The sequence below is a fragment of the Dendrobates tinctorius genome, unplaced genomic scaffold (assembly GCF_039654945.1).
Source record: "Dendrobates tinctorius isolate UK_male_01 unplaced genomic scaffold, ASM3965494v1 ptg000093l, whole genome shotgun sequence".
NCBI lineage: Eukaryota > Metazoa > Chordata > Amphibia > Anura > Dendrobatidae > Dendrobates > Dendrobates tinctorius.
This window is the reverse complement of record NW_027361761.1, coordinates 17,782,105-17,792,653: the sequence shown is the minus strand read 5'-3', so window position 1 is coordinate 17,792,653 and position 10,549 is coordinate 17,782,105. Positions and strand designations below refer to the sequence as shown.

At 44.3% G+C, this 10,549-nt stretch overlaps 1 protein-coding gene across 1 annotated transcript in view; it reads right to left on the bottom strand.

The window, feature by feature from the left end:
* Positions 1 to 469: 469 nt before the first annotated feature.
* Positions 470 to 10,549, bottom strand: part of LOC141098588 (cytochrome P450 2K1-like) — a 157,414-nt gene continuing 147,334 nt past the window's right edge. Inside the window, exons 8-10 of the mRNA XM_073586500.1 lie at positions 3,585 to 3,769; positions 1,881 to 2,022; positions 470 to 1,528 (exon numbers count right to left, since the gene is read on the bottom strand). Coding sequence (XP_073442601.1) covers positions 1,350 to 1,528; positions 1,881 to 2,022; positions 3,585 to 3,769 — 506 coding nt within the window. The 3' untranslated portion in view covers positions 470 to 1,349. The remainder of the gene's footprint in view (positions 1,529 to 1,880; positions 2,023 to 3,584; positions 3,770 to 10,549) is intronic.

The window sequence follows — 10,549 nt, the reverse complement described above, 5'->3', positions numbered from 1 at the left end:
GACATAATGACGTGCAGCGTGGCATTTCTGCTTGCATGTGCAGATCCATCCCGGACACCAAGACCAGCACAGCCTGAGAGGCCCGAAGATTCCAATGCAAGCGGCGGCGGATCATAAGATGTGACATTTTTATAACCTTTTCATTTCCCTTTATGGTTCAGAAAAACAGTGGCCAGCAGCTGCCATTTTTCTGAATCTTCAGTGAAGCGAACTGCAAAAAAACTGCATTTTGACGACTGTGGGTTTTGTAAAAATCAAGTTTAAAGCAATTTTTATATAGCGATTTAGACAAAAAAGCGAGAATACAATCGAAAATTAATAACCAAAAAACTGCCCATAAAAATGACCTTTATTGTTAAAATTGAATAATTTCAGTCCTGTAAATATACAAAATGAGACAACACACATATTAAAAATGTTAAAATGTGAACTACAATTTGTTTCAATAAAATCACTGACAGAAGGCGTCTGCGCAGCAGTAAGAATCTTGTATGTTAGAAAAATTATGATAATTCACAAGCATCAGATAAAAATATGTAAAACGATAGTTAAAATCATTACTGAAATGTACTGTATACTAAAAAAGGGTGGAGTGTGGTAGAGATGAATTTGCCATGAATTTCTCTCAATTTGATTTGTGTGAATCTAGGAAAGTGGCGGCCATCACACCAGGCTTAAAAGGGCTGAGAAGGGTATAAGAAAAGAAAAAATAATGCTCACTAAAGATGTTACAATATGAAGCATCAGGTCGCTGTCCAGACTACTGCTCTATTCATTCTCTATGGGGCCAAGAGCAGCTCTCGTCAGCCCAATAGGGAGTACATGGAGAGGTGGTCGTGTATACACATTACATAGCCATTGTAACGAGGATAGAAGTGCCCTGTTCTGCTGTTGGGTGTGGTTCCCACCAATTAATAAATTCTCATCTGGTATTGAGTCACTTGGTGAGAGACTGGGAGAGTGGCTCGATTCTCTCCTGTAGCCTCTTGCACAGGCTTCATTAAGGACACGGGTGACATTTTGCATATTTTTAATGACCTGAAATGTTCCTCTCAAGATTCATAGTTTGGGTGTGATGTAGAAAGTTTATACTCATCTGTTCCTCATCAGGTGGCTATAAGTGCATTAAAATACAATTTTTTAACAGATCTTTAAAATTTTATCAATGATGTTCCTTATTTCTTAATTACAACAATTACTTTAGCTTCAGTGCCCCGTTCTGCTAAGGGATGTGGTTGCCAGTAGCTGGAGACACCAATTCTTAAATAATCACTTAATCTGTGGATAGATGATAACTTGTTTTCACAGTAGAACAATTTCAAGGTTTTCCAATGTAGGTGACAACGTGTTCACACACGAGGTATAGCACATATCTTATAGGGAATTGGACCGGATAGGTATCCAATCCCTGGAGTCAGGTCTAGTGTAGCTCCAGGAGGAGGCTTAAACGTGAAGACTTGCAGCAGTCTCGTGAAGAACATGAACAGCTCCATTTTAGCCAAGTTTTCACCAGCGCAACTTCTCTTACCTACAGCAAAGAAATATGTGGAAAAGTTTATTGTTCCATGGACAAAAGCATAATATACTATATGATTTAAAAATAGGCTGTTAAAATAAACTTGTAAGTTGCCAATTTCAATCTGAGAAGTGTCAACATTTAAATATGGAGGCACAACCTTCCTCGTCTCACACAGATTCCCCAAAAGGATTCTCACATTTTTCCAAAGTATAACCCACATAAATCATAACTGTACGCTCAGGACACTGCCTCATAGGGAGAAGATTTAAAAAACATTTCTATTAATTTAGTGAATGTGATGACGGAGAAATGTTCTTATTTGCTCTCATCTCTCCTCCAACGTGCTAAAAGAATAACTCACCGGCTGAGAAAGGTATGAACGCTTCATTCCTTACAAAATTTCCACTGGAATCCAGAAAGTGTTCTGGGTAGAACTCGTCGGCTTTTACAAAGTGATCCTTATCATAAAGTACGGAGGTCAGCAGTGGGATCACCTGTATTCCCTGAAAGTTTCAACATTTGCATAAGTTATATTTAATTGGGAACCTCCCTCCTTAGTCTTTATTTATTTAAAGGGAATTTTCCAACAAGTTTTTTCTACCTCATCTGAGAGAAGCATATTGTAGGCAAAGAGACCTTAAATCCAAATATGTATCACTTAGTTTACTAGATGCAGAGGTTCTGACACAATCAGAGTTAAGTAAGAAGCAGAGCTAAGAAAGCTAACCCCACCCCCACCATACTCAGTATTTACATTGTATATTGAATGTGAGCTTATCACAGGAGGGGGCAGCGTCAGACCAGTGCTTACACTACCAGCTCATCTAATCACAGCAATGATGTCCTGGTGATAAAAGCTTCACAGTAAGTAAACAACAGCACACTGGTCACACATCATTGAAATCTGTGTTTTTACCCCTATTTCATACTGTCATCAGATTACATAGCAAAAACCTGCTGACAGATTCCCTTTAAGGCTGGTACTGCAATTGAATAAAGTTTAGTAAAAAAATAAATAAATAAAAAATAAATGTTTTATTTTCATTGTATAAAATATTTTAATGTTCACAAATTGTAAGCAAGAAAAATTGCATATAGGGAACTCATCCAACCAAAGTTTGACTGTAAAGTATAATCTAAACCACACAGCACTTGGCCTAATAATAACATAAAGCAAAAAAAATGAGGGTCGGTTTGTGTTGAAAACAGTAAATGCCAATAGAACTTTTTTCCCCACCCACATCAATGTCAAAAGAAAAATGACAAAGTTATGGGCCTTAGAATGCGGTAGCACAAAAAATATATATATCTATATATACTGCTCAAAAAAAATAAAGGGAACACAAACAGCCTGTTGCAAATGGAATAGTATTCCCTTTATTTTTTTGAGTAGTATATTTTTCTAACAAGATATTTTATTATGGAAAAGTAATAGAACAAAGAGCAACAAATCCAATATATATTTGGTATTACCATTACAGAGTACTTAAAATGTAATAAAACAAAAATAATAATATTTTGTTTAGCATGGAAAATTATAAAACCTTACAAATCACGTAAGGAATTTTACTTAATTCCTGTAAAGAATGCATGTTGATGGCTTCCAAAGCCTCTTTGATTGGATAAGTAGAGAGCTCAGATGAGAACAATGGGTCTATAGGCACTGAAATCAGAATATTGGAGAACATTTGGGAAATGGATGGAAAATACCTGTCCATAAGGGGTTATCCAATACTTATCGCTATATAAAAAATGGGCACATGGTGGTTTCAAAATCAGAAAACAAAACATCATCTCTTGGACCTCAGTCATTGTCTGCACCACTGACCATGCCCCAAATCTCCTCCTTCCTTTTCTGTCTGATTGCTTCGCAAAATACTCCGTCCATACTGGTGGAAGCATAACATGACATCCCCGACTGGAAGAGGAAGCGCGGAGACTGGGGAAACTGGCCGAAGGCTACTAAGTGATTATCTATGTCAAAGCAAAAATACATAGTGGAAACCACTTTAAATTTGGTGTTACCAAAAAAAGAAGGTTGAATATTTGTTTTTTTTTTACTTACTTTGGGAAGGAGATATCCTCTGAACTTTACATCCTGAATAGGAGCGTGGGGCACATTGAATGGAACAATATTTCCAAATCGCTGAATCTCATGGATAACGGCATCAGTATACGGCATCTCTCTACGATGAATGACCTGGGGCGCATTCGATCCAATAACTTTATCGATCTCACTTTGGACCTTTTCTATTTCCAACACAAATACATAAAACCATATGTAAAAAAAGATTTGGTGAGAACTTTGATCCATAAAATAGATAACATTTCAGCCAGATTTCCACTTTGGCATTTAATATCATCGTGGTTGTTATGAAATTACAGGTTACGTAACCTTAATTTCCCCCCTGTAGTAATAATTCTTTCCATATATTCTTCTGTAGAGAAATTTTGAGATTGTAATTTTACCTAAACCAGAAGTTATTTTTGTTTCAATCATTTTTATTTGGGTAAATTTTAAAATATCAGAGTAGGGGAAAAGGTTATATGCGACAATGTAACGAGTTGAAATTCAAAATCTATATGTATATAAAAATGAGTGTATGTATGTATGTATGTATGTAAGTGTGTGTGTGTCAAGCCATGCCCACTCAGCATAGCCCGACCCACTCAACATAGCCACACTCACTCCATACGCAAAGCCCCGTACAATATCTAATATATATAGAATAAATATCTAATATATATATTTCATAGGCACATCTTCTTGACCACACCAGGTTACATTTGCCTGTGTTGCACATAGCAACCAATCACTAAGCATATTTAATTTCACCAGAGCTGTTTAAAAGATGAAAGCTGAGCTGTGATTGGTTGATATGAGCAACAGTTTTCCCACTCCACAACACCTCAGCAGACACTGACCGGGTGGGAGAAATCTAGCATCCCTGGGAGCATAAGCTCCAAGCCATTGTCTGCCCCCCAGAAAGGAGCAGAGAGCACATGACAGAAATGAATCACCCCCTCCTCTATTACTGCCGCGCTCTATTGTTACCGATGTAGAAAATCGCATCATCAGCGCTGGCACACAGAGCCGCACTGCCAGGTTACATGACAGCAAATCTCCAGGAACTCCCTGCTCAGCGCCGCCCAACTCAGGACTATGGGATGGAGGATGTGTGATGGGTATATGGACAAGGGACTATGGGAAGGATGATATGTATGATATGTATGATGGGTATAAGGGCACGGGACTATGGGATGGAGGATGTGTGATGGGTATAAGGGCACATGACTATGGGATGGAGGATGTGTGATGGTATATGGGCACTGGACTATGGGATGCAAGATAAGTGATGGGTAGAGTTGAGCGAAACGGGTCGAAAAATTTCAAAAGTCGCCGACTTTTGTCAAAGTCGGGTTTCATGAAACGAAACCCGACCCTAGGATGAGGTCGGCCATGAGGTCGGCGACTTACGCGCCAAAGTCGCGTTTCAAAAGTTTGTTTTGCGCTCTTTTACAGCCAATCAGGATCCACGGACACTGTGGGCAACGTGATGACATAGGCAGGGGTCACCACCATCTTTCAGAAGGGCATGCAAGTGATTGGCTTGCTTTGGTGGGCGTCACAGGGGGTATAAAAGGGCGTGCACGCCGACCGCCATCTTACTTCTGCCGATCTCAGTATAGGGAGAGGTTGCTGCTGATTCTGTAGGGAGAGCGTTAGGCAGGGAAGAAGACAAAAAAACTGCTTCTGCTGAAAGCGATTTGGCCTGCACAACACACAAGTCACTGTGTGTGCAGTGCAAGGGGAGGCTATATTGTGGTGTATCAGTGGTGTTGGTTGTTGGGCTGCCTTTTAAGGCTTCCTGACAGGCTGGCATTGCTGTTTACCCACTGCTCTGCAAACTGCTTTTTTAAAAGCAATCCCAATTTTTTTTTTTGTGCTGCTGAGAAGAAAAAAAAACTGCTTCTGCTGCTAGCAATTTGGCCTGCACAACACACAAGTCACTGTGTGTGCAGTGCAAGGGGAGGCTATATTGTGGTGTATCAGTGGTGTTGGTTGTTGGGCTGCCTTTTAAGGCTTCCTGACAGGCTGGCATTACTGTTTACCCACTGCTCCGCAAACTGCTTTTTTAAAAGCAATCCAATCTCCCTTATCCTGTAGTCACTTTGGTCACAGCTGTGCCATCGAGCCTGTCACATAGCGCTCAGATATTCATTGGGCCTCACACAATCCAAAAGTGTCCAGTGTCCAAAAGTGTGTGCAGAGATTCAAAATCTCCCTTATCCTGTAGTCACTTTGGTCACAACTGTGCCATCGAGCCTGTCACATAGCGCTCAGATATTCATTGGGCCTCACACAATCCACAAGTGTCCAGTGTCCAAAAGTGTGTGCAGAGATTCAAAATCTCCCTTATCCTCTCGTCACTTTGGTCACAGCTGTGCCATCGAGCCTGTCAAATAGCGCTCAGATATTCATTGGGCCTCACAAAATCCACAAGTGTCCAGTGTCCAAAAGTGTGTGCAGAGATTCAAAATCTCCCTTATCCTCTCGTCACTTTGGTCACAGCTGTGCCATCGAGCCTGTCACATAGCGCTCAGATATTCATTGGGCCTCACACAATCCACAAGTGTCCAGTGTCCAAAAGTGTGCAGAGATTCAAAATCTCCCTTATCCTCTCGTCACTTTGGTCACAGCTGTGCCATCGAGCCTGTCACATAGCGCTCAGATATTTATTGGGCCTCACACAATCCAAAAGTGTCCATTGTCCAAAAGTGTGTGCAGAGATTCAAAATCTCCCTTATCCTCTCGTCACTTTGGTCACAGCTGTGCCATCGAGCCTGTCACATAGCGCTCAGATATTCATTGGGCCTCACACAATCCACAAGTGTCCAGTGTCCAAAAGTGTGTGCAGAGATTCAAAATCTCCCTTATCCTGTAGTCACTTTGGTCACAGCTGTGCCATCGAGCCTGTCACATAGCGCTCAGATATTCATTGGGCCTCACACAATCCACAAGTGTCCAGTGTCCAAAAGTGTGTGCAGAGATTCAAAATCTCCCTTATCCTCTCGTCACTTTGGTCACAGCTGTGCCATCGAGCCTGTCACATAGCGCTCAGATATTCATTGGGCCTCACACAATCCACAAGTGTCCAGTGTCCAAAAGTGTGTGCAGAGATTCAAAATCTCCCTTATCCTCTCGTCACTTTGGTCACAGCTGTGCCATCGAGCCTGTCACATAGCGCTCAGATATTCATTGGGCATCACACAATCCACAAGTGTCCAGTGTCCAAAAGTGTGTGCAGAGATTCAAAATCTCCCTTATCCTCTCGTCACTTTGGTCACAGCTGTGCCATCGAGCCTGTCACATAGCGCTCAGATATTCATTGGGCCTCACACAATCCAAAAGTGGCCAGTGTCCAAAAGTGTGCAGAGATTCAAAATCTCCCTTATCCTCTCGTCACTTTGGTCACAGCTGTGCCATCGAGCCTGTCACATAGCGCTCAGATATTTATTGGGCCTCACACAATCCAAAAGTGTCCATTGTCCAAAAGTGTGTGCAGAGATTCAAAATCTCCCTTATCCTCTCGTCACTTTGGTCACAGCTGTGCCATCGAGCCTGTCACATAGCGCTCAGATATTCATTGGGCCTCACACAATCCACAAGTGTCCAGTGTCCAAAAGTGTGTGCAGAGATTCAAAATCTCCCTTATCCTGTAGTCACTTTGGTCACAGCTGTGCCATCGAGCCTGTCACATAGCGCTCAGATATTCATTGGGCCTCACACAATCCACAAGTGTCCAGTGTCCAAAAGTGTGTGCAGAGATTCAAAATCTCCCTTATCCTCTCGTCACTTTGGTCACAGCTGTGCCATCGAGCCTGTCACATAGCGCTCAGATATTCATTGGGCCTCACACAATCCAAAAGTGTCCAGTGTCCAAAAGTGTGTGCAGAGATTCAAAATCTCCCTTATCCTGTAGTCACTTTGGTCACAGCTGTGCCATCGAGCCTGTCACATAGCGCTCAGATATTCATAGGGCCTCACACAATCCAAAAGTGTCCAGTGTCCACAAGTGTCTGCAGAAATTCAAAATCTCCCCTGTCCTATAGACACCTTGTACCTTGTTTTACATTACTATATAGTTTGTTGGATTTTGTCTACATTTCTACCAAAAATGAGGAAGGCTGGTGGAAGAGGCCGTGGAATTGGGCAGGGGTTGGCAGCTGGTAATGATGGTGTTGGTGGTGGATCTGATGGTAGTGGCAAGAGCAAAATAGGACCGAATGCAGGAGGTGTTGAGCCTGCGTCATCGTCTGGCTACATAAGGCCTCGAACGCTTAGTTTTCTAGGAGTTGGCAAACCGCTTTTAAAGCCAGAGCATCAGGAAAAAGTTTTGTCTTACATTGCTGACTCAGCCTCCAGCTCTATCGCCTCCTCTTCTTCAGTTTTAAAAAGTAAAAGCACTGAGTCGTCATTGGAGGCTCATGTTCATGAACCACACCTTTCCTTGTGTCCTTCACCCCAACCAAGATTGAAGGATGACGCACGCCATACTACTGATTACTCCATGGAGCTGTTTTCACATACCATGCCTGGATTATCAAGTCAAATGGTGAATTACCCAGGCCAAGATGAATCTGACATGGAGTGCACTGATGCACAGCCGCTGATGGATGATTCTGCTGGTACATTCACTCAGAGCACTACATTGTCCTCGCAGTGTACAGAGCCAGATTCTGACCCTGATGAGACTCAGGTGCCCCTTCCCGCACACTATACCACCATACTCGGTGACACAGAGGAAGGTGCACATGACATAGAAGAGGAGGTGATGGATGACCCAGTTGTTGACCCAGATTGGCATCCATTGGGGGAAGAGGGTGCTGCTTCCAATAGCTCAGATGAGGAGCATCCACAGCAGACATCGACATCGCAACAGCTGTTATCTGGCAGGCCCGTAGCACTCCAAAGACAGGTTCCAAACATCAAAAGAGTTGCTGGACAGCTTGTCCAGAGGGTCAAAAGATCACAGCGTGCTAGGCCGCAAAATGTCTGCCAAAGTAGGAAGAGTGCAGTGTGGCACTTTTTTGAACAAAATCCTCATGATCAGGCCAAGGTTATCTGTAAGAAGTGCGCAAAGACCTTTAGCCGAGGGAAAAATCTGAAAAATTTGAATACCAGTTGCATGCTTAGACATTTAACCAGCATGCACTTGCAAGCGTGGACACAACACTAAACCTCAAGTGCCACATGTGCAACTGATCACAACGAAGGTAGTCAGCAACACTACATTGTTTCCCCCACTGTAAGCCCACCGGTTAGCACAGCAGCAAATGTTGAGGTGTCGTTGCAAGGCCACAGCAGTCAGGGAATCCCACTGTTATATCAACGAAAGACTGATTCTAGGCCATCAGAAAGAACACCAACTCCATCACCATCATCAACCCTCTCTCAGTCCGCCCTGTCCACCGCTACTTCCACCATATGCAGCTCTCAAGTCCAGCTCACCCTCCCAGACACTATGAGTAGGTCAAGAAAGTACTCAGTCTCTCATCCGCGTACACTGGGTTTGAACGCCCACATTGTCAAACTAATCTCGTTTGAGATGATGCCCTTTCGGTTGGTGGAAAGCACAGCTTTCCGCGAACTCATGGCCTATGCAGTACCACGCTATGACCTACCCAGTCGCCACTTCTACTCTCGCAAAGCCATCCCAGCCCTCCACCATCATGTGAAAGACCGCATTGTCCATGCACTCAAGCAGTCAGTGAGCGGAAAGGTGCACCTCACAACTGATGCATGGTCCAGTCGGCATGGCCAGGGCCGTTACGTGTCCATCACTGCGCACTGGGTTAATGTGGTGGATGCAGGGTCCACAGGGGACAGCGGTGGTGGGACAGTGCTGCCTAGCCCACGGTATAGGAAACAGTTGGCTGTAGGCGTTCGACCCTCCTCCTCCTCCTCCTCCTCCAGAAGCGAAAGCTCGTCCACAGAGCGCAGTCGTACGAGCACTCCATCTGCAGCTGCCACTGTTGCACACGATGTGTCCCCCTATCGAGCAGCTAGTGGAAAGCGTCAGCAGGCTGGGTTGCAGATGATGTGTTTGGGCAACAGACACACCGCCGAGGTGCTGGCCGAGTACTTGAAGCGACAAACTGAGTCATGGCTGGGCAGTGTACATCTTGAGGCAGGCAAGGTAGTTAGTGATAACGGCCGTAATTTTGTGGCAGCCATAGCCCTTTCAAAACTCAGCCACATACCTTGCTTGGCTCACACCTTGAACCTGGTGGTGCAGTGCTTCCTCAAAAATTATCCGGAGTTAACAGCCCTGCTCCAGAAGGTGTGAAGACTGTGCGCGCACATCCGCCGGTCGCCTGTACACTCCGTTCGTATGCAGAAGCTGCAGCGAATGCTCCACCTTCCCAACCACCGCCTCATTATCGACATTGCAACAAGGTGGAACTCCACCCTGCACATGGTGGAGCGGCTGTGCGAGCAGAGGCAGGCCATAATGCATTTGTGGGAGGATACACGGCCAGGCACTTTGAGAGCAGACATGGAGTTGACAGGTGTGCAGTGGTCGAAGCTGAAAGACCTCTGTAAAGTCCTTCAGTGTTTTGAGGAATGCACACGGCTGGTAAGCGCAGACGACGCCATCCTAAGCATGAGCATCCCACTTATGCGTCTGCTCATGCAAACTTTGACGCACCTTAAGGAGCAGGCGTCTGCAGCCAATGTTGATGAGGAGGAAGAGGAGGAGGGAATCCTTGATGACATTCAGCCATTGTCTGCTCAGGGACCTCTCCTGGACGAGGTGGAGGAAGAAGAGGAGGAGGAGGATGATGATGGGGATGATTACTTAGGGGAGGAGGATGCATCTCGTGGGGCAAGTGAAAATGTTGGCGTGGCAAGGTCTGGTACAGGGTTTGTGCGTGACTGGAGGGATGTGGATTTGCCAGAAAGTGCTCCTCCACCCAGCACTCGCAGTGCATCATTGACACCAGGAACATTGGCCCACATGTCAG